General features: G+C 37.0%; 1 protein-coding gene across 1 annotated transcript; it reads right to left on the bottom strand.

Annotated features, from left to right (window-relative positions):
* Window positions 1–1415: 1415 nt before the first annotated feature.
* Window positions 1416–22486, bottom strand: SEC22B (SEC22 homolog B, vesicle trafficking protein). Its single transcript, XM_014831046.3, has 5 exons — window positions 22178–22486; window positions 14159–14268; window positions 11350–11510; window positions 8598–8744; window positions 1416–5068 (listed from the first exon to the last, which is right to left on the bottom strand). Exons 1-5 carry the CDS (start codon window positions 22250–22252, stop codon window positions 4914–4916), a joined length of 648 nt encoding a protein of 215 aa, XP_014686532.1. The 5' UTR covers window positions 22253–22486; the 3' UTR covers window positions 1416–4913.
* Between the last annotated feature and the right edge of the window lie 217 nt (window positions 22487–22703).

A 22703-nucleotide genomic window follows, 5' to 3' on the forward strand; every position in this document is an offset into this window, starting at 1 on the left:
GAAGACAAACTAGAGAAGCTTGTTCTCGAAGAATTCTTGCAATGTTTGAAATTTTTTATGGAGATTCCTTAAAGCAGGGGCATATCCGCATTGACTAAGAACAGTTTATTATAAAATCAATAAAAGGTAAGATAAATTAAGGTCTAAAAATAAAGAGTAAACATAACAGTTTATTTTGAAGCTCTCGCTTGCAGAAACAAAGTTGTAGCATTACATTAACTCCTAAGTACAAATACCATCTAGGGAAATGAAGTAAAATGGGAAGGGATAAAAGAAGGGAAGAGAAAGAGTGGAGGAAAAAGAGCAGAGAATGGGGGAAAAAACAGGAAAAAAGGGGGGATTTATTTTTAAAAATCACTTCGCTAAACCTTCAGTGATTCAGATGTAAATAAACGTTGAATTAACATTGAGATAAAATGAAAAAGTGCGAGCAAATAAAATAAGATGTATTACAAACCAAGCATGAGAAAGGGCAAAAAAGAACTCAAGAGCACAAAATATTAAAAAGGAACAAAGGGAGAAATGACAGAGAAGTAAATTAAAAGGAGATGGGAATAACGAAATCATAAAAATTAATTTACCCTTTCAAAAAAAGGCAAACTAACCCGACAGGACAAACTGAAACACCAGAGCTTAAGAACGCGTTTACATCATCATTCAGGAGCAGTCAACAGTATAGTGTACTGACTGACTAGGGGTCCAGCAGTCCTGGAACTGAACCTAAGGACTTCAACTTGCTATGTGACTTTGGGCAAGCTGGGAAAATGGTTATGAGGACTGTAATAATACATGCAAAATGCCTAATACACAGTGCTCAATAAATAAAGGTTATGGGAGAAAAAAACAATCCAGTCTTGATTAGTATATGGAAACCAAATTTACAACAATTTGTCTAATCTAAAACATGAATTCAGTTACAGCACTTGAAATAAACTTTATTAGAACTGAGTGGTTAAATTGCTCGATATAGTTTTACACTATTGGGTCAACCCTGTCTGTAATGAGTGGGATGTGAGACCAAATTTGCCCATTCTATCTCAAACTATGTCAGACATGCTACAAATTTTTCTTTGGGGACCTTTACAGTACAAGCTGTTTAATCCAATCAGTTAATGTGCAGTTACAGTAGTAACATCTATACAACCACTGCTCTTTGCCTTTTGCTGAGCTGAAATGACAACCAGGTGGGGCTCAGTCAGTTCTGCTAAATACGCTAACCAAAAGCCTTAATTGTGTGGCCACCACCACTTCTGCCCTTAGTCATGCAACTCCCAATAAGATGAGAATTTAAATTATGAGATGTTTTCTTATACATGTATTAAATACCGTGTGTGCAGAAATGATTATCCATTTGCCTTCTTAACTTGCTTTTATAAGACTTCCCACTGATAGAAGAAACTATAAGTTTTAATATCCTTAAATGTATATTTTTTTCTATAGAACCAGATCCCTGAAAGCACTACAGGAAATTTTTTTTTTTTTTTGGGTACACAATTTCTCAAGAATGCATCTCATCCACGAAGTTAATTCAAACTGCAGAATTCTTCCAATTCACCACAGCTGGACAGTTTTCAAGGCTTTGGGTACTTACCTTTGAGTTCCACATCTTATATATTTGGAGTTCTTAACTGGGGAATCATGGACCACTAGGTCACGAATGGGCTCTGTGGAGCTCTTGAATACCCTGACATAGTATGTGATACTTGGTATGCACGTACGCAGGAACATTTTTCTGGAGTAAAGGCACATACTTTTCATCAGATTTTTAAAGGTTTTCCAAAAAGGCTAAGAACCACTGTTAGGCAGTTAATGAACATATGTACGTACAATGTGCCAAATACTGCTACATTTTAATATTTGTGAGACGTTCAACTAAAGTATGTTATGAAGTTCAATGTCATAACCACCAGAGAAGCTACTTGTAAGAGGAGTTCTACATGTTTACTTCCCAGTGGTTCACACGATCCTCAACCCATTGCAATCTGACTTGTCCCCACTTCTCTGTAATTACTTCTACCTGTATGATTAAGTTCCTAATCACTAAATTCAAAATACATTTTTTGGTACTTATTTGACCTCTTGGTGGTATAATATAGTGGAGAAAAGCAAGACTCTGGAGCCAAACTACTAGGCTCAATTCTTAGCTTCATCACTTTCTAGCTCTGCAACTTTGAACAAATTACTTAACTCTTCTGTGCCTCAGAGTGGTAACCGTTATAAAGTTTCTTCATTCATATGGTATGAACAGTACTTACTTCAAAACACCAATGTGAGAATAAAATAAAGTGTCAATGTGAGAATAAAATTAAATAAGCTCCTAACAAAGAAAGCATTATGTAAACATTAGTTATTATTTGATACCTGGGATGACTCTTTTCTTGAAAATCACTTGAAATCTGTCTCCTATGTCTCATTCTACCTTGGATGGCTCCTTAGTTTCATCTCCCTATTTCCAGGCTTATCCGTCTCTAATATATCTTTTAAAACTATGGCCAGAATGATCACTTGAAACTATAAATGTGATGTCATCTCTTGCCACTGATGTTAGTGTAGTCTAAACACCTTAGGGCAGCAAAGTCCCTTTATGATAGTATACCAGTCTAGTGTTTCTTTTTCAAGTCTCAACTGCCTACACTAACGCTATGAATTAAGGTGAACCAAGCTAATAACCATCTCCAAAACGTGCCTTGTTCTTTGTAACTCATGACTTTGCACAAGCCATTGACTCTGTCTAGAATACCCTATTTCTCCTCTTACTACACTCTTCTCCAAAGTAAATTTGGTGTCCTTTCTTAATGTGCCCCTAACAACCCCATATAGTTGTTTATCACATTTTATTTTAGATGTCTGTTTGGTTGCTGATACATTTCATCCAGTCAGATCTTCCCACTACCTCCAATAAAGAACAGAAGTAGGAGACATATTATGACAGTCTTTTTCTTTCATTTTTCTATCATCATAATCTTAAACTACTTTCTTATTCCTTTGTTCCTCATCTCCTGCTTCTCATTTTTTTAATTAACCCACTGAGTTTAGGTAGAAATGTACCTAGAAGGCTATGTGTACATAAATTAACTAGATAACAAAACTGCACACTGAAGGGAACATTCTAGAAGTATTTATTTCATTGCTGAACACGTGGTTGCAGCATGCAACTCTCAACGAGCTGCCACTCTCCACTCGTTTAGAAGTACCAAATGCTATGGTACCACTACTTAGGTTTTTAGCCTTTCAAAGGCTTTTATTATCAACATCATTACTTAGGGACAAGGCTTTTAGGGCCTTAAAAGCACTTATTCTCTATAAAAAGTAACTTCCTATTTCATGCACCAAACTCTAATTGGCAGATTTAGGTTCAAAATGGAAAAAAAAATTGTATTCTAGCTCTGTAAATTATCAGGAATAAAATAAGCATTTCTCCTTGCCTTGTTATAAGGAAACAGGATTTTTTTCTCTATCAGGAATCAGGACAGTAGCTTTGATGATCTCTTAAAGTTATAAAATTGCTTACTGGTTAAAGTTCTTTCCAAAGATGTGAAGAAATAAGAAGTTGGCTCATTTTCCTGCACAATTTAAAGAAATATTTGCAGTATGTGTAGGAATTATAGGTTATATTGTAGACCCTTGTGACACTATTTAAAAGTCCTGTTCTTCTCACTTAAAAAATCCTACCTCAGAAGGTAAAAGGAAATCCCTATCATCCCTGAGCAAAAAAGGGAAAAATCATAGGTACTTTTATTTGTTAACAGAAGCCACTGTAAATGATTAATCTATCTCTAGAACATTCTCAGGGAATTTACACAGACTGAAGGAGGTATGAAGTACTCTCAGAGACTTTCTCAGATAAATGTATTTAGTAGTTTGAGCAGTTGCTATGCAAAAATTTAAATTTAATTAACTACACAGCTGAACATTTTCCATTTTGAAATTTGAGAATATCCTGAGAGGATGTTTATGGGACACGAAACTAATGGTCACAGAAGAATTTAAAAAATGTTAGCAAACTGTGGCAGGAGGAAAAGAGTGTGGGGAAAACTGTAATGGAGAAAGTGAGAAAGGGGCAGGACAATGCTGTAGTTACGAGCAGGCCTTTCTTCTCATTACATCAGGGGCCTGTGGCTATCTATAAGCTATTCTCACTCTTATATTAACATAAACCAGATGCTGAAAAATAACATTAAGAATGTCCGAAACTAATTTAAGTCTTTTAAGGAGTAAATGACAGAAAACATTTTAGCTTCTTAATCAAGGAGTGCTATAATTTCAAGGCATCTTAATATAATTCATTTAACCCTAAAGCAATTGTGCAATAAGCAAAATATCACAAAAGAAAAACAACAAAGGTTAACTTCCTACAGGGGCCAAGAGACAAGATCTTTGCAGCACAGCAATTAACCTTTACATACTGGATTCTTATTTAAAAGGCCATCCAAAGCTCAGATTACTGAAATTCACAAATGTCACCAACAAAAGGAATGTTGATCAGATAGAGTCAAAAATCTTCCCAAAGGGCTGCCTTCTCTGAAGGAATTGCAGACTATTTCTAGCACAGATTGGTTAAGCCAAACCTCACTGATGGCTCCACTAGAGAATGAGGATGCCCTGATCAGTGCTGTTTTAGAAATGTAAAACACTGGGAGGGAAAAAACAAAAGAAAACAATCTACTGTTCCCTAACACATATGGCTTAGCACCCAGAGAAAGCCTCTGCCCACACAAGAGACTTTCTACACAGGGTTAAGCTTCGTTAAATGAGGTGTAACCTTTCATTTTCAGGGCGTATCTTTTCTTGCAAGGTCTTTAGAGGCAGAAATTCCACTTGGATTCTAATACACATCTCTGTGAGCTCAGCTTCCTGAAAACATACACCTGCCGAATTGTAGGTTCTCCCTTGCCAGTGACTGGTTCATTACTTCACAGCCACCAGAATCGCACATACACTATTAACATGACGAAAAATACAGCTACTGCTGCAAGTTTGGCATAAGTGGAACGCATGTTCAAGTACTTTGCATCCTGGCGGTATTTCTTAGACAGACTGGACAAATTGTTAGCCTTTGAATCCAAAGCTGTCAAAGAGGAAAAAAGGAAAACATTAATTAGTCCCTGGAAGTATTTTATCAAATGTATTAAGACATAAAAATAACCAAAGTGAGTGTCACTATACCAAACAACCATGAAGCTTTAATTATCATTTTTATTTTAAAGGTAAAGTGGCCAGTACTGATTAACTCATGATCCCAAAGCACTGTAAAATCTACAATGCATTTTTAAACTATCAGACCAAATTAACTCAAATTCTTGAGGCTGTACAGTAAGGTAGTTAGGAATACAGGCTCTGGCCTCAGATTCTGGTTCAAATCTCAGCTAAACCAGCCATGCGACATTGGCCAACTCACTCAGCCTCCCTAAGACCCAGTTTCTTCAACTATAAAATGGGGATAATAACAGTAACTATGTCAGAGGATTACAGGTATATGAGAGTGCCTGTAAAGTGAGCACAATGCTGGCATATGGTAAACACTTAATAAATGTTAGCTGACATTAATCATCTTCATAATTCATCTTCACAGTGGTGACTGTGACCAAATTTGTAAGATTCTCCACATAGCAAAGACTATTATGAAGGTAAAGCTATCAGAAATTATATTTCAAGAGACATAGGAAAGCTGTAACTAAAATACAATCATAGGTGCTAGAAAACCACCAATATCTATTAAATTAAGCTTTTCAGAATCTTCTGCAAAGTTTTTTGTCCTATAAGAACATTTGTAATGTTGTTATCTTCTTATAATTGTTTATATTCTTATAATTGTTAACTGAGCACTTAGAAAACAGCCAGATATACACAAGCTAGACTGGACTAAAATATATGGCATATTTTAGTAAAAAGTAAATTCTCAGTTTGATATAAAGGAATTCTATCAAACTTTCTACTTCTTCAAACTTTTGAAAAACCCTATTTTGCAATCGGAATTTGCTTGTTCTTCCTTGGGGAATGCTTTTGGAATATCTAGAATTGCTTAACAGAGACTGGTTTTGATTGAGAAATGTGGCATTGCTTAGCAACACAGACATGACAGTCACTTCTAAATTAGCAACTTGTCCTGTAAGTAAGAAAAACACCTAGTCACACAAGAAAAAAGTTAGGGGATGAGAAATAACCATGACAACGCTGCCAGGAATCTTCCTAGCCAGTGTACTGGAATGTACACTCCTCTAGACAGAGGTTTTTAACTACTATGTTCACTGCTATAACTCCAGGCCCTCGAACAGGCACTGGCATATAGTCAGTGCTCAATAAATAAATATTTGCTAAATGAATCTAAATCTGCTGAGAATAACTGGGCGGAGAACAACTACTAGGTCACATAAAATACGGAATAGTCAGAGAATTCCTCTACACAGGAACATGTTGAAACACATGCTATAAAGACAAAGCAACTTTTGGGAGAAGTCATTTAGCAATATTTACATTACAGGCACCATGTGAAGTACTGGAGGATACAATGATGAACAAAACATATGTGATCCCTGTATTTGTGGAATTTACAGTCTAGTAGGGTGACATGTTTGAACGAAAAAACAAAACCCATGGCTTAAAAGACACAAGTATATTTATGCAGTAAAAAAGGACATAATTTGATCTTGCTGAAAGAACCCATAGGAACTATTCTTGGGTCTTAAATGCAAAGCAGACTAGCTCTTAAACTTTAAAAATTACAAAGAGAAAAAAGCATAAAAGATGGATGCTTTTTATCAAGAAACTTGAGGAAGAAACATTTTTTGAAGTAGGCTAATCTTTTTACTGTTCTTCAAATATGCTCTTTTCAGATGTTTTTTCTTCCTCTTAAAATACCACTCTCTTCACTCCTTCCTAATCTATCAAAATTCAAGAAATCGTCCCTGTCCACTTCACATTTATCTACTTCCTTCTAAACTTTTATAGCTCTTATTGTCTATTTATCTATTTAAAACTATCATACACTGAAGATGGACAGGGACTCCGGAGGCCAACAAATTCTGCAAGGCACTAGCAGTGAGTGTGACTTTTGGTAAGCTATTTAAGTTTTCTGAGTCTCTGCTTCTTTATCTGTAAAACTTGTTTGATACCACCCATTTCAAATGGGATTACTCTAAAGAATAAAGAAGATATATGTAAAGGCCCCCTACTATATTGCCTAGCACAAAGTAAGGGTTCAATTGATGTTGGCTCCCTTATACTGTCTATGAATTATTCTGTGACAATGTTCCTTATCTTCCCAATCAGACGAAGCTACTTGAGGGGAGAAATGTACTTCTTTTTCAATTAACATAGCACCTTTGTAGCAACAGCACAGCACTTAGAAGAGAATCCCTTACACTTTTGATAAACTGGCCAATATATAAATTTTGGATTTAAGAAAAATTCTTGTGCTGGTGTACTTTATCCCAGATAAAAACTGTTAAGTCTGTTATGATAAAAATTTACACAGACTCACTTATCCAAAATCTGATGTTTAAAGAGTGTGAAGCTATATGCTAGGACAAACAATGACTACAAACATAAAGGTTAAAATTTGCAGTCATAATAAAGGAAAATCCATTTACCCATGATTATGTAACAAGGTTGAATTCAAGAAATATTCATTAAGGTATCTACTTGTGATCATTACTGTGAGAGAAATAACAGAAGTACATGAAAAAGATATGAAACACACAAATACTACCTTTAAAGAATACATGACCACATTAAACACTTAGGTAAGATTTAATTATTAGGTAAATATGTATATTTTAAGGTAAATTAGGTAAATAAGTACACACAAATACATGTACACACACACCATGATGTGCTAAAAACACCATGCAGCTAAGCGCACTTTAAAAGTTTAAAGGACAAAAGAGATTAATGTGACATGGGCTATAGGAATCAGGAAGGCTTCTTTGAAGAAGCAGGTGTTATCCAGATCTTAAAGAACAAGTCCAGCATGGTGAGGAAGCTACCTGGTTGAGGCAGAATGTTCTTGTACTAGGGAGAATGAGAGACGTTTGCAATTTCCTTATCTTCCATTATAGAGAATATGATGCCTTGCACATTACAAGCATTCGGTAATAATGACTGATTGAATGCAAAGTAAGTTGAGACCAGATTAGATATGATCTTGTAGGCACGGATTCTAAAAGTTTTCCAGCAGAGGAATGCCTTGATGAAAATGGCACTTTATAACATTTGATCTGGCAGCAGTAAAGTCTCTCAAAGTGGCTACTCAGGAAACCACTACAATAAATCTTTTGACAATTTCCTCATTCTTCTTTTCATTTTTCTTACTTATATGTTTCTGTAAATATTTACTTAATTTTGTAAACATCTTGGAAACAATAATTGTTTCTGATATGTAATGAGACTTCTACACTGTTTCAACTCAACAAAAACTAATCTTGCTGGGAAAAAAATGTATCATATTGGGAGATTTGTAATGTTACCTATCTCTGAGAGAGGAATTCTTAACAGTAGCTAGATAGAACCTAACAGGAAAAAAGGTATCCCAAAGTAAGCTACCCTTGCCTATGGAATGAGAACCACTTCTTCCTAAGACTCTTACTGCTTTCAGGTACCTGAGAGTGCTTCTCCCCGTTGTAACACTTCTTCAATATTGGCCACCATGATCCTCTGCACATCTTGCAATTCAGTGTTGATCGAGCCCAGGTTTCTCCGAGCACGACTGTCAATGTAGAGCTTCTTGGTTTTCTGAATGTAGGTATCTAGAACGATAAAGAAAAGTGATCATTAACAAATTCTTTCATGTCCATCACAGTACTAAAGTAGGGAATGCAAGTTCTGAGTTGGGTCTGGATCTGCAACTGACCATGGTTAACCAAGCTCTTGACTGACTATCAAATTTGAGTTTTGATTTCTTCATTTGTAAAATGTAAAGATATAACAGATGATCATTCAGGAGAAATTTCCTTTGCACACCTTCAAATTAGAAGTATCTGCTATCAGGATCCTTAGATAAATTAAAACCCTCTACAGTAAGCCTTTCCTGAAAGCAGAAATTTTCAAACTATATTCCAAGGACTCTCAGAATTTCCTTACTTAACTCTACACGTTCCCTGGAAAGGATGCTGGCAACAATCTAGCATCACAACAGCCTAGCATGGAAAAGAGTTACATTCTCATTCAAAGGTTGAAAAACATTGTCTTAAAGTATTTTCTTTAACCTACATTCCCAATTTCACACTGTTCTTAAACCTTCACATAAAGCAAACGTGATAGGGAGCTTCCCAGAATACCACTATAAACTGCGGTCTCATTCATGTTCAGCCCATATCTGTATTTCTCAACACTGTAAGAAGAATGACTAATTACTAAAAATTGCATTTTTAACTTTTGACAAAAATCTTAAGTATGTGTGCTGAATACCCTTCATTTTCCTTTTTTTTTTTTTTTTTTTTGAGGAAGATTAGCCCTGACTTAACATCCACCGCCAATCCTCCTCTTTTTGCTGAGGAAGACTGGCCGTGAGCCAACATCCGTGCCCACCTTACTCTACTTTATATGTGGGACACCTGCCACAGCATGGCTTAACAAGCAGTGTGTAGGTCCACACCCGAGATCCGAACTGGCAAACCCCAGGCCGCTGAAGCAGAACGTGCGAATTTATCTGCTGTGCCACTGGGATGGCCCCTCATCTGCCTCTTTCGATCTCCTCTCCAGCCTTGTGCACTCTACTTTCTGCCTTGGGAAGCTCACCTGCATGGACCACATCCATGGGCTCCTTGCTCTCCAGCTTCTAGCTAGGTTCAGCCAGTGGGGGGAGCCCCAAGAGTAAGGAAGAATGGATAATGACATCAGGCTATTTATTCCCCTAACTCCTCCTGGAGAAGTCCCCTTGGACTGGCAGTGTCCCTCCACCAAAAGTGACTGTTCCTCTCAAGTTGGCATTCTCTATAAATTTTCTCCTTTCCAGTTCAAGAAACTGCTCCCTTCTCTTATCCCTCAGGCCTTGGGATGGTAGCAATTACTGTGTTACTGGTCTCAGGTTACTACACCTTGTGGTTCACCCATAACCCATTCATATCTTTGTACATAATCTTGTAAGCTAATTTGAGTGCACAAACTATTCCCTGTGTGACCCTGATAGCGTAGTCTTATTTTTTTCTTGGGTTTACTGGACCTCTATTGTCTACAAAAATAAAATTTGAAAATTTGGCCATTATAAAAATCAGCACTTGTAGAGTTTGTAGTTATGAAACACTAGAATGTTTCATTAAATTTTCTTTATTTCTAAAAAGCAAGATGGCCCACATATCTAGCAAACTTGAAACACTTCAGAAATTCAGATAGTAAAACCAATTTTCTTTTTTAACTAAAAAGTCAGTGATGTAGTCTTATCATACTTGTTCTCACTTCCTCTACTTACTGTACCTAGGACATTTCCTTCGATCTGTTGCCATGAGGCACTCTACCAGGTCTGACCAGTGATGAGTTCTTCTATAATTCTTGCACAAATATGGATACCCATGCTCACTACTTCTGCATGTAGTAAATGTTATCCCCCAATACCATATTCTGTCTGTCAGCTGTCATACTGTGGCAGCTGTGTGTTGCTGTGATGCTGAAAGCTATGCCACGGGTATTTCAAATGCCAGCATGGTCACCCATGGTGGACAGGTTTCAGCAGAATTTTCAGACTGAGACAGACCAGGAAGAACGTCTTGGCCACCCAATTCCAAAAAAAATGGCCATGAAAACTCTATGAAAGCAGCAAAGTATTGTCTGATATACTGCCGGAAGGTGAGAGGATGGTGGGAAAAGATTGGGCAGAGTTTCACTCTACTCTTCACAGGGTCGCTAGGAACCAGAACCAACTCAACTGCACTAACAACAACAATATCACATTATCTTCTGGTACTTTTTTCTTAAACTAGAGGATCTTATTCTAATAAAAGAAACAAAACACCATTCTTTCTGATTTCCAAATTTTGATCTCCATAAAATGAGCCTGACTGTGTGTGTGTATGTCTGTGTGTGTATCTGTGGGTTGGGGGAAAGAAGAACTCAGCGCCAGTCAAGTGGATCATTAGGCACAGTTCTTGACCCTAATGAAGAATCCAACCAAAAAACAAAAAAGGGCAAAGGGAAACAACTTTATGGGGAAAAGATCAACCACCAGAGAAAATTACTTATGAGAAAGAAGCCTCAATCATTCAAAAGGACAAAAAGAGGTGGTAGGAAGCTGAGGCAGAATCCAAAACTTCAGTAAGTAAACATCAGAAAAAAATGTGTCAACATTGTATCAGTGTAACAAATAGCTGCTCCATATTGTTTGCTCCCTACATAGAGAGGTGAGGAGCAAAAACTTACCAAACTCAATAAAGGAATAGGGTCGAGACACAGTGGGCACCTTCTTTCCATGCTGTTCATCAAACTCAGAGTGTAAATCTTCTAGGTAGGCAAAAGCCAACTTCTTAGGAAAGGCAGCCTCACACAAAACCAAGTAGCACACTCCCTGCTCAATGATGTAGCTGCAGAGACAAAAAAAAGCATGGAAACGTTGTTTGTAGAGTAACAATACCTCCAACAATTTGAAACAGACTCTTAGTGGCATACAAACTTTGAAAAGATTCTAACCTAAGCCCTTTGAGTCTAAGTAAATCAGAAAGTCAATTTCAAACCATAAATCCTTGGAATCAGAAAGCAAACATCTTCCAACGATTAGAAGTATATTCCAAAAGGAATATTTAGACATGTTTATTATAACTGTTTATTCATCACATAATTTGCCAATTAAAATACCTTAATACCTAAGACTTTTTCTTGAAAACTCGGAGTTGCGACTCCATCTAACCTTTGATTATGTATTATGGTAAACCAGTATACACATATTTAAACTCCTTCCAGCTGTAAGAAAAATAGTGAAACTGGAAATTTTTGTGGATACTTAAAAGTTGGAAGTTAATGCCACGACATTTACTGGGTACAGAACATAAGAACCTGAAGACTAATAACATTGCCTAATTTCCAGGGTAGGAGGACTCTGTATCAAGTGGAAACTATCCCATAACAGAACTGACTTCCTCTTGTGAGAGGGAGCTCCCTGGCACTTTGGAAGGGGCCATATGACTGCATGTCTGAGGCAGCCTTGGAAAGAGGTTAGGTTATTCAGTGGTTTTCAAATGTTTTTTCAACCATAATATTCTTTACTTTAGCAATAATTATGTTCAGAACACCAATACGTATAGCAAATAAAGTCATAAATTCTTTAAGTAAGACTTTAAGGGCCCAAAGTATTATGCACATCCCCATCCCTGCCCTTTATATGTGGTTCCTAAGGCATCCTAGGACTCCACAGAGCATAGTTTATAGTCTATTATATTCTATGATCTCGCAGACCCTTTAAAATAATAGTAATAATGATGATGCTGATAATAATAATACTGCTGTCCTATCTCTTGCTTGGGCACCTGAATTAACCGGTCTCCTTGCCTTCAGTCTAGACCATCTTCTAAACCACCAGTTTTATTCCTAAAAAGTAAATATGACCATATTACCCTGCTTAAAAACTCTAGGGATTCCTAAATACCAATAAAATAAAATTGTACTCCTTGGTATAGTATCTGTAGCCCTCCAAAACAAGTACAGGCCGCATTCCATTATATATCCCAACACACCAAACGATATCCTGTTCTCCAACAAGCTGGGTTTTTTCATGTCCTCATGGACTTCTGCTTATAGTGTTCCTTTCTAACCATAATACTTTCTTATGTACCTAGGGAAATCTTGTTCATTTTCATATGTTCGATTCTACTATAATTTTTTCTGTGAGATTGCTCTGCATTCTCCCTCCCTCTACACCGTTCCCTAAAACTTACTCCCTACAAATGGGAATTTCTTGCTTCCTTCTCTCTCCTCCAAAGCATTTTATTTATATCCCAATTACAGCACTTCTTGCCATTAATGTTTTATAGTATAGTCGTTTGCATATGTGTCTCTCTCTAATAAGAGGATAAGTTCATTAAAAGCTACAGACATTAAAGGCAGGACTTAAAACATGATCTGGCAAAGAATAAATCTTTAATAAATAGCTCTCGCATGGAAATAAAGGATGAGATGACACTATAAAGGTCCTAAAGGAACCAGGCAGAAGAACATCTCTTCAATTCCATGAAAACTTTCCTAGATCTTTTCTTCCTAACCCATGGTAGAGATACGGATACTATATAATTAAGTGCCTCCAATAGTTTTTGATGTTGAAAATTCCATTTATAGAAAATGTTTCATATACCATGTAAATTAATACTTTATGAAATTTAATATCCACTACTTTCTTAACCAACAGGCCAGGGTTTGGTTTTGGTTTTGGTTTTGGTTTTGTATACTTGTTTGCTTGTTTTTTGGTAAGTAGAGGTTTTCTTTTTTCCTTTTAAATTAAACACAGCAGGTTTCTCTCAAGTCTACATAATCTGAGTTCCTAAAATAGCAAGGATTATTCAGCTAATCCTTTTTTATTTTCCTCTGATCTTCTTGCCCTCTCTTTACTTTTTAAATCCTTCCTGTTTTATCACCTTCAAACTTGACACGTATTAAACATTTAATAGCAATTATTTGTAGATTATTTGAAATCTAATCAAGTCCCTTTGATCTCTCTCTCGGCCGCATGCACTGTCTATAAATACTGACTGAGATGCTCTTACACTAGCCTTTATAATTTTCTTTTTCCTAACTAATAACTAACACTTAGTGACTATTCTCTATGTACCAGCCAAGATGTTAAGAGATATACATGGATTCCCTCATAATCTTCACAAAACTATGATTATTCTCCCTATTTTATAGAGGAAATTGAGGCCTGTGAGTTGTTCAAGGTTACATTGTTAGTAAATGTTTGAGCAAGGGTACTAACCTACATGTGTGTGGCTCCAAGAAGCTCCTAAAGAAAAAGTTATCACTAGACACAGGATTAACAGGTTAAATTACTGTATACAAGTTGAATAAAAAAATCAAGATTTCAGATTTGCAGAGAATTAGAGCCAGGGAAGTTGCTTCTATGAAGAGACTATATTTTTAAAGTTATTTTTACTTCTAAAAAAATGTTACCATTCTTATCAGGTGTTACTTATATTTACCGTATTTCATACTTAAATGATTACAAAGAAGTCAAGATTATACTCACTGGAAAGTCATGGCACCAGCTTCCAAGGTACATCTGGTAGGGGACTGTTCATTCAGCTTTCGGAAGAGTTGCTTAGCCTGACTCTGGTACTGTTGAAGGTCGCGGCCAGACTGAAAGAAGACACCTTCATTTAAGAATTTTCCACAAAAAAAGCTGTCTCAATTATGAGAAGCATCACATTATGAGGATGCTATGTGAATAAGGGCCTTCATTTACAAGTTAATAAGATTCATTTTAACAAAAGAACCATGGCCTACTTTTAGAGCAAAAGGGGAGACCGGAACTCCTAGTTCTTCAAGAAAATCACATTAGTTATTTGCTAAGAAGTAAAAACTCACCCCTCAACTACATTTAAAGCAGGCTTAACTTCCAATTCAGTGTTCCTTCCATTGTTAGGTCAGCGCCCTCCTCCACTTCACTTGCATAGTTACTGGCACAGAACTCACATGTTCTATACTCAGGGGGAAATCCTGGGAACAACAGACTAATGAATCTCATTCTTATGCTGGAATACCAAGCAAAATCTTCCACAAAGTGTTACAGTATGGAGCATTCAAGCAAAATTAAATGTGTGTAGCCATGACTGCAAATTATTATGAACACTCTAACTGCAACTAGGTAAAAATGAGGAAGAGTAAGGACAAAGATAGGAGAGTCAAATATCCACTACTGAACAAATCTATTTGGTTCCCAAGTTCAGACAGCAAAAGTCTGCATGGCAAGGGATGTATGTATACAAAAATGAAAATAATAATATTCAGATGATAGAATTACAGGCAATATTTTCCTGAACAATTTCTAAATGATTTAAAAAATTTTTTAATTATTTATTTTATTTTTTATTTTTTTGAGGAAGATTAGCCCTGAGCTAACAACTGCTGCCAATCCTCCTCGTTTTGCTGAGGAAGACTGGCCCTGAGCTAACATCCGTGCCCAACTTCCTCTACTTTATATGTGGGACGCCTACCACAGCATGGCTTGCCAAGTGGTGCCATGTCTGCCCCAGAGATATGAACCGGTGAACCCTGGGCTGCCGAAGCAGGATGTACGCACTTGACCGCTGTGCCACTGGGCCGGCCCCTAAATTTTTTTTTTTAAAGAGGGAAAATAGTCTACTGGGGGAAATAGCAGCATCATTTCAAAAGGAGAAAATCAGACCTCACTCACCTACTAGATCCAAAAGGGAAAAGAAGTGCAGGAAGAATGGGAAGCCAATATGTATTAGTTATTTATCCACATACTGGGGGGAAAAATCCAATAACTTTTGCCATGTGATGGGAGGAATTATTTTATTTTGGATTGAAAGAAACACTATCTCCCCTTGGTAGATGTTTAATCCCTAAACGTTTAAATAGAAAAGTATTTATATGAGATTCTCCCAGGGACTGGATCTGAGGTCTAAGTTTGAGAAAATACAAAGTGAAATCTTAAAATTCTTGACATGAACCACTGAACTAAGAGTAAAAACAAGGAAGCAATGATAAAATTGTGAACATGGCAGATAAGCAAATGTACAAGTACAGGACTCTAAGCTATATTTAAAATGGTGAACTGGAAATGCAAATCAAAACCACAATGAGGTAATACCTCACACCTGTTAGAATGGCTATTATCAAAAAGATAAGAAATTACAAGTGCTGGCGAGGATGTGGAGAAAATGGAACCCTTGCGCACTACTGGTGAGAATGTAAACTGCTGTATCCACTATGGAAAACAGTATGGAGGTTCCTCAAAAAACTAAAAATAGAACTATCATCCAGCAATTCCACTTCTGGGTATTTATCTGAAGAAAATGAAAACACTAATTCAAAAAGATATATACACCCTTATGTTCATTGCAACATTATTTACAATAGCCAAGATACGGAAACAACCTAAATGTCCATCAAAGGATGAATGGATAAAGAACATGTGGTATATATGCACAACGGACTAATATTTAGCCATAAGAAATAATAGAATCTTGCCATGTGTGACAACATGGATGGATCTTGAGGACATTATGCTAAGTAAGATAAGTCAGAGAAAGACAAATACATTATGATCTCACTTATATGTGGAATCTAAAAAACAAAATAAACAAACAAAACAAAACACTGAGCTCACAGATAAAGAGAACAGACTGGTGGTTGCCAGAGGGGAGGATAGTAGAGGTTTGCTGAAATGGGTGAAGGGGGTCAAAAGGTAAGAATTTAAAGTTATAAAATGCATACATCATGGGGATGTAATGTAAGGCATGGCGACTATAGTTAATAATACTATATTGCATATTTGAAAGCTGCTATTAAGAGAGTAAATCTGAAATGTCCTCATCACAAGAAATAAAGAAAAAGAAAAAAAAGTTTTTAACTATGTATGGTGATGGATGGTAACTAGACTTATTGTGGTGATCATTTCGCAATGTATACAAATATCAAATCACCATGTTGTACACTTGAAACTAATATAATGCTATATGTTAGATATATACCTCAAAAAAAATAGGTTAAATATAATAGTGAACTAGAAATTTCAATATGAATAAGGAAGTAAATCAGCATAAACGAACCAGGGGAGTTAGGCAGAGACCACTAGAAGTATCAATTTGTAGATTAATGTTGTTTAGCACTGTCCTTCTGGCAATGATTTGTTATAATGCTGCTCACTTAAGAAATATTTCTATATTAATGTATATATGTATGCATGTGTGTGTATATATACATACAGTTTTATATATTAATAATACTTTATAATAATCATTATAATACATATTAACAGTATCATATGAAACAGTATTGCTAATATAGCAGTGCCATTTACTTCCTTATTCACTTCCTTATTCATAATGAAATTTTTAGTTCACCATTTTATTTAATCTATTTTTATTGAGGTATATATCTAACATGTAACATATATATTTTCATAATTGTCAGTCAAAAAAGGAGAGCAAATAGTATCACACGCTTTGAACTAGTGCACAATATCCTATGTTCCTACATTTGAATGGTACTTGCCAATCCGTTGGCTTCACCAATGCTATTACATGGCATTTGAAAGAGATCTGACTCCACAACAGTAGATAAAAGGGATGAAAATAAAGTCGGAAATGCTATGAAAGTACCAAGAAATAATATCAATATAGATCAATGATTTTCAACCTGGGCTTCACACTAGAATCAGCTGGGGATATTAAAAAAACTACTCATGCCCAATTTTCACCCCCGCCAATTAAATCAGTATCTCGGGGGTGGAACTGAGACATTGGGCTTTTTAGACATTGGCTTTTCTAAAATAAACACAACCACAGATGTTATACGTTTTTTGACAGTGAAAGGCAGGTGAGCACCTTAAGGAACCAGTGAAAGAAACAGATGGCAAAACCTGTCAGTCAAATAAAGACTGGTACAAGTCCTTCAACTTCACAAAAGGCATTGTAAACATTACTGCAACCTGAGAGAAAAAGCCTAACAACTGTATCAACTGCAAGAAGCTGTGGCCAAAAGCATGTGCAATTCCAGGGATTTACAATGAACAAAGCAGTGATTGCCCATGTACGACACTGGGGGCATATCTACACATGGGGATTATGGCATGTCAACCAACATTTTACCTTGCTGGTTCAGTAAGCATCACCACTCCACAGAACACAATATTGGCACAGTCTTTCTGGTAGTCATCTTGACTATATGCATTAGAAATTATAAAATTTTGCATACTGTTTTATTCAACAATTTCACAACTTTGAAAATATACATACACACATATATATGTTAAAAAGTAACTACAAATGCATATAAAAATAAAAAACAAATGTTCAATAATAAGATAGGGGACTGGTTAAATAACATGGTATATTTATATACTGGAATACTATAGAGCCATTAAAATGATGTATAATATTCAATGATTTGAGAAAATATTCATTATATATTAAGTGAAAAAAATTAGGTGGAACAGTCTTACAGTAGTATCCATCATTTAATTTTATACACACATGCAAAGATTAAGGTTATACATCAAAATAGATATAATTTAAGTAGCAATTATAGAGGTAATAATCACCATTAACATCTCAGTCCTTTTGTTTGTACATATTTACTGAATTTTCTACAATAAGCATGGATTAGTTTTAGAATGGGAAAAATTATTTATTCATCCATTCCTGATTATTGCATATTTGTACCTACCACACTATGTACAATTCTAGTCCATAAACTTTAAGAAAGGCAAAACGGAATTAGAAAAGACTCTTCAGAAATAGGCAGATGAAATTAAATGAAAGTACTCTCTCTTTCTGCCAGCCACTTTTCTAAACACTTTACATAATTTAACTCATATAATCTTTAGAACTACCCTATGAGGTGATTAGACTTATTATGCCCATTTTATATTTGAGAAGTCAAACTTGCCCAAGGACTTGGGGCCAATAAGGGGAGGGGCTGGGACTTGAACCCAGGCAGTCTAGCTCTGGAGGCTCTGCTCCTAAGCATGTTATACCACCTCTACAATTAACATTGCTTCAATGACAGTAGACCTGCCTTCTAGGTACTGTCTTACTATTTAACATTAAATCTAATTCATAGGAAATGCTCAAGAAACCACGTGGCAGCTCTGATCTAGATCTCACAAAACAATATAATCTCCTCCTTACAGATAAACCTTCAGTTTGCTTTCAAGATAAAAGTCACAAAGGGCCCACAGTCAGGCAGTCTATCTAAAAATAGTTAGATTAGATGTCCTAATTCTGTTTTCTACTTCATCTAGAACAGACTCGATGAGCCTTGTATACAGTATAAGGAAAAGATACCTGTTAGGAATCCAGTAATGAAGTGGATGTGAATGTCTGGACAAATTCTGAAACTAATCTGAGGTCGACGAGTAGCATATTTAGGATTTGGTTCTGTATATAACACAAAAGCTACAGGGTAGAATTTGCCACAAAATCACAATACTTTTTATTGCTGTCACCTAGGACTGCTGAACAGCTAGTTGTATCAAATGCCATCTTTTGCCTCTACAAGAATGTTTAGCTAAGCTCTTATCACCTTTAAATCTGTTGGACTCAGCTGGTCAAAGGCCAGCAGCACCAAGAACTATTTTCCTCTAAAAGGAATGACAGTAAGGTGATTAATCAACCCACGGTGGTTGGGGGTGTGTGGCAGTTCCACTGTACAACAGACTATCTGCTCTCTTGGGGCTCCCTGCTGTCTACTTGGTTAGATCTAATATCCTCTTCAAGTCTACAAAGAAGAGGCAAAATGAAAGAGAAGAGAATATGGTTCATTTTGAGGTTGAACAGAAAGGAGATAAAGAAATTGCAAACATCTGAAAAGGAGAAACGTGAGAAACGAATATAGGAAACAGATAGAATATCATTTAAAGAGTCTAGGTTTGAACAGAAAACCTATCCCTCTACCCACCCTAGGGCTACATTTCCAGCAAAGCACAGAGGAAACAGTGTATAAGATCCTCTGCCTGTATCGCTTTTTAATTTTACTCTATTGTATTATCTGAATAACTTTTCATCCTCAGTAATAAGGCAGCCTGTACAGGGACTAGCACCTAGTAACTATCTGAAATATATTTATTATCAGTGTAAATAACTGAAAAAGTACATGGTATTATTTGGCCTGGACTGTTAGGGTGCTTAACTATAAAACTATTTGGTGGAGACACTCATCTGAAAAAGTTATTTCTGGACTCCTAAGAGTAAATACATTATTACAAAGACTAAGAACAAGGCAGTAAAGTATAGCGATAAGCTGCTAAGGCTCTAGTTTGGAGTTAGAGACATTGATTAAAAACCAGTGGTTCTCAACTAGGGGTGATTTTGCACCCCCACCCCCACCCAGGTGACATCTGGGAATGTCTGGAAATATTTTTGGTTGTCACAACCAGAGGAAAGGCGGTGGTAGAGGTACTGGCATCTAAGGTGTAGAAGCCAGGGATGCTGCTAGACACCCTACAATGCACAGGACAGTTTCCCACAACAAAGAATTGTCCATCCCAAAATGTCAACAGTGCCAAAGAAACTCTGATGAAAAATTCTGTTATGCTTATGACCTGTGTGACTTTAAGCAAGAGACCTATCCTCTCTAAGCCTCAGAGTTTCACTATCTATAAATGGTGACAATAACAGTACCTATAATAACATGGTTGGTTATGAAGATTTAATGAAATCACATGCTCAACAGGCCTAGCACAGGCTTGGTATGTAGTAGGCACTCTCTAAATGTTCCAAATTCTATTATAAGAGTAAAAATAAGTCTAGATTCATATTTTTGCACATATTAAAAGCTTAGGAAAGCCTTCGTCATTCAAAATCAAAATTCCTAAAGGAAATCACAATGGAATTATAAGCACAAAAATATTTATGTGTAAAATATCTTTCCTTGTCAATTAAACACAGCAATCCACCTTAGTAGACTGCTACCTAATTTGGAATTAAATTAAGAAACACAATATATCAAATAATTTTTCAACCAAGTATCAAAGCAGAGTAAAGGCCTACTAACAGTAAGTAGACTTTCAAATCTACTTTATATTCTTCGGCACGCTGGAATTCATCGCAATAGTTGGAAAACTGACCAGATTTTCCCACCCTGGGAAAACTGTTTCTCAGTCAAACTACATATCCTTCAAGGGAAATTTCCCCACACCATCTCCCTTGTTCTTGCATTCATTTTAACAACTTCACTCCTTCTGCAGAGTAGTCCTAGAAAATTCTTAACAAACTGGAGAAGAGAAAAATTTTTCACAGTTGAAAATTCAGGGCATGATATATTTTTCACATTTTTAAAATCAATGTTTAGACTTTGTTTTGTGGAATGAATCTCCCCAAATCAACTTAGATACCTTTTTCATGTTCAACCACAGAACCTTCTTCCTCTTCCACAGGGGTTATACTACATTATAATTGTTAGTCACCTAACTTTCCCATAAACTGTAAGCTCCATGAAAGCAGGGACGATGTCCCTCAACCCTCCGCATTAGCATCATGCTTGGCCCATCTGATGTGCTTAATTACTTTTTCCCATGAATATATGAATGAAAAGTCCAATAAAAGATATGTGCAAAATATTTTTTTTTAGAACTCATCTTTTTTTAGGCCTTGAGATTTTTTCCAAAAAACTGCTTAGATTGTACGAGAAGGTAAAATAAAACTGATCACTTTAGTTATATAAATTTCATTCTCAGCCTCACTTCTTCAGGGACCCCACTAACCTTGCTCCAGAAACTTGTCTCACAACAGAAATTTCCCGTGCGATTCTAAGGCAGAAAGTAGCTTCCTTTCAAGATATCTGGAGTTGTTTTTTAATCAACTCAGCACATTTTTGAGGATACTAGCACAAAGCTGCTGTTGGAAAAGCTATGGGAAACACAAAGATGACTAAGATCTGTCGTTTGCCTGCTAGGAAACCCAATTTATTAAAAGGCAAAGGAAAACAGTAAAGGTACAAACTATTACAGGAATATAACACAGTGGTTGTAAGTCCAACAGTAGGAATTTACTAAGGCTTATCGGAGGAGGAGGGAATTGGGCATAACCTTTAAAGAAGGTACTGTACTGAACTTCAAACGGGCGCCTACATGTGGCAATATTACCTCATCCACTTTCAAAAGATGTCAGCAAGCGAGGTCAAGGATCGGGTGCCACAGTAGAAGGAGCCGTAAGAACTCGAGCTGATTTTTCCCAGGACCTGTCAGTCAGCCTTATTAGCAGCAAAAAGTTAGAAATCCTAAATTTTAACAAAGTCCCTAAAGAGTGACAGGGCACCGGGTGATAACAATCAGCCGAACCTATCCCTTCTCCAAGAGCGTTTTTCTAAAGAGAAACAGGTAACACCAATCCACCTCCGCCTTCAGGAACGATTTCTTCTAACAGGTAGTCTCTCTGCTCCCAAAGGCTAAATGAGCACGTGGGAGGGGTCCGGCGCGCCTGGGAGGCCGCAAGGGTCTCCTGTCTCCTAAGAAGGAATCCAGCGCTGAGAGCAGCCCGCTCTGGCATGGGTTCGAGGTCGCGGGGACCTAGCACCTCACCTGTTCGTCCTCCTGCATCGAGGCGGCCAGCGGGAGCCCGTCTGCCACCCGGGCGATCATCGTGAGCAACACCATCTTCGCAGGCTACAGGGACCCGACAGTGGCCCGCACGGCCGTAGGCGTCGCCTTGACTTCCTCCGCCGCGACGGCAGTCGTACCTCTACCTTACTTGCCGAAGATCCAGCTGCTTGCGTCTCCGCTTCCCGCTGAGGTGGCCGGAAGTAAGCTCCAGAGCGTTCCACTACCGGTCCCCAGAATTGACTTCCCGCCGAGAACTGCAACTACCGGAACAGTAGTTCCGCGGTCTCTGCTTCCACCTTCAGAAACTTCCAAGGCCCCGCCCACTTTTCTGGATTTGAAACTTCGAATAAGCTTTGACCCCTGAGGGGGCATGGCACACAAACTGAAACAGAATTTTCTAGTTCCTGATTTTCTAAGTTTGGGGAGAGAGCTGGGAAGGAGGATGGGAGTTAATGAGTACTTAGATGATGGGTATGCAGAAAAAACTGAAAATCAGGCTATATAT

This window comes from Equus asinus, chromosome 16 (assembly GCF_041296235.1).
Source record: "Equus asinus isolate D_3611 breed Donkey chromosome 16, EquAss-T2T_v2, whole genome shotgun sequence".
In the NCBI taxonomy this organism is placed as follows: domain Eukaryota; kingdom Metazoa; phylum Chordata; class Mammalia; order Perissodactyla; family Equidae; genus Equus; species Equus asinus.

Excerpts from the sequence above, each read along its gene's own strand:
- SEC22B (XM_014831046.3), bottom strand. The coding sequence starts at position 22,252 with ATGGTGTTGCTCACGATGATCGCCCGGGTGGCAGACGGGCTCCCGCTG. Across the intron at positions 8,745-11,349 it reads CTATTCCTTTATTGAGTTTG|ATACCTACATTCAGAAAACC; the intron begins GTAAGTTTTTGC and ends TTATCGTTCTAG. Across the intron at positions 5,069-8,597 it reads ACGGGGAGAAGCACTCTCAG|CTTTGGATTCAAAGGCTAAC; the intron begins GTACCTGAAAGC and ends CCTCTTTGACAG.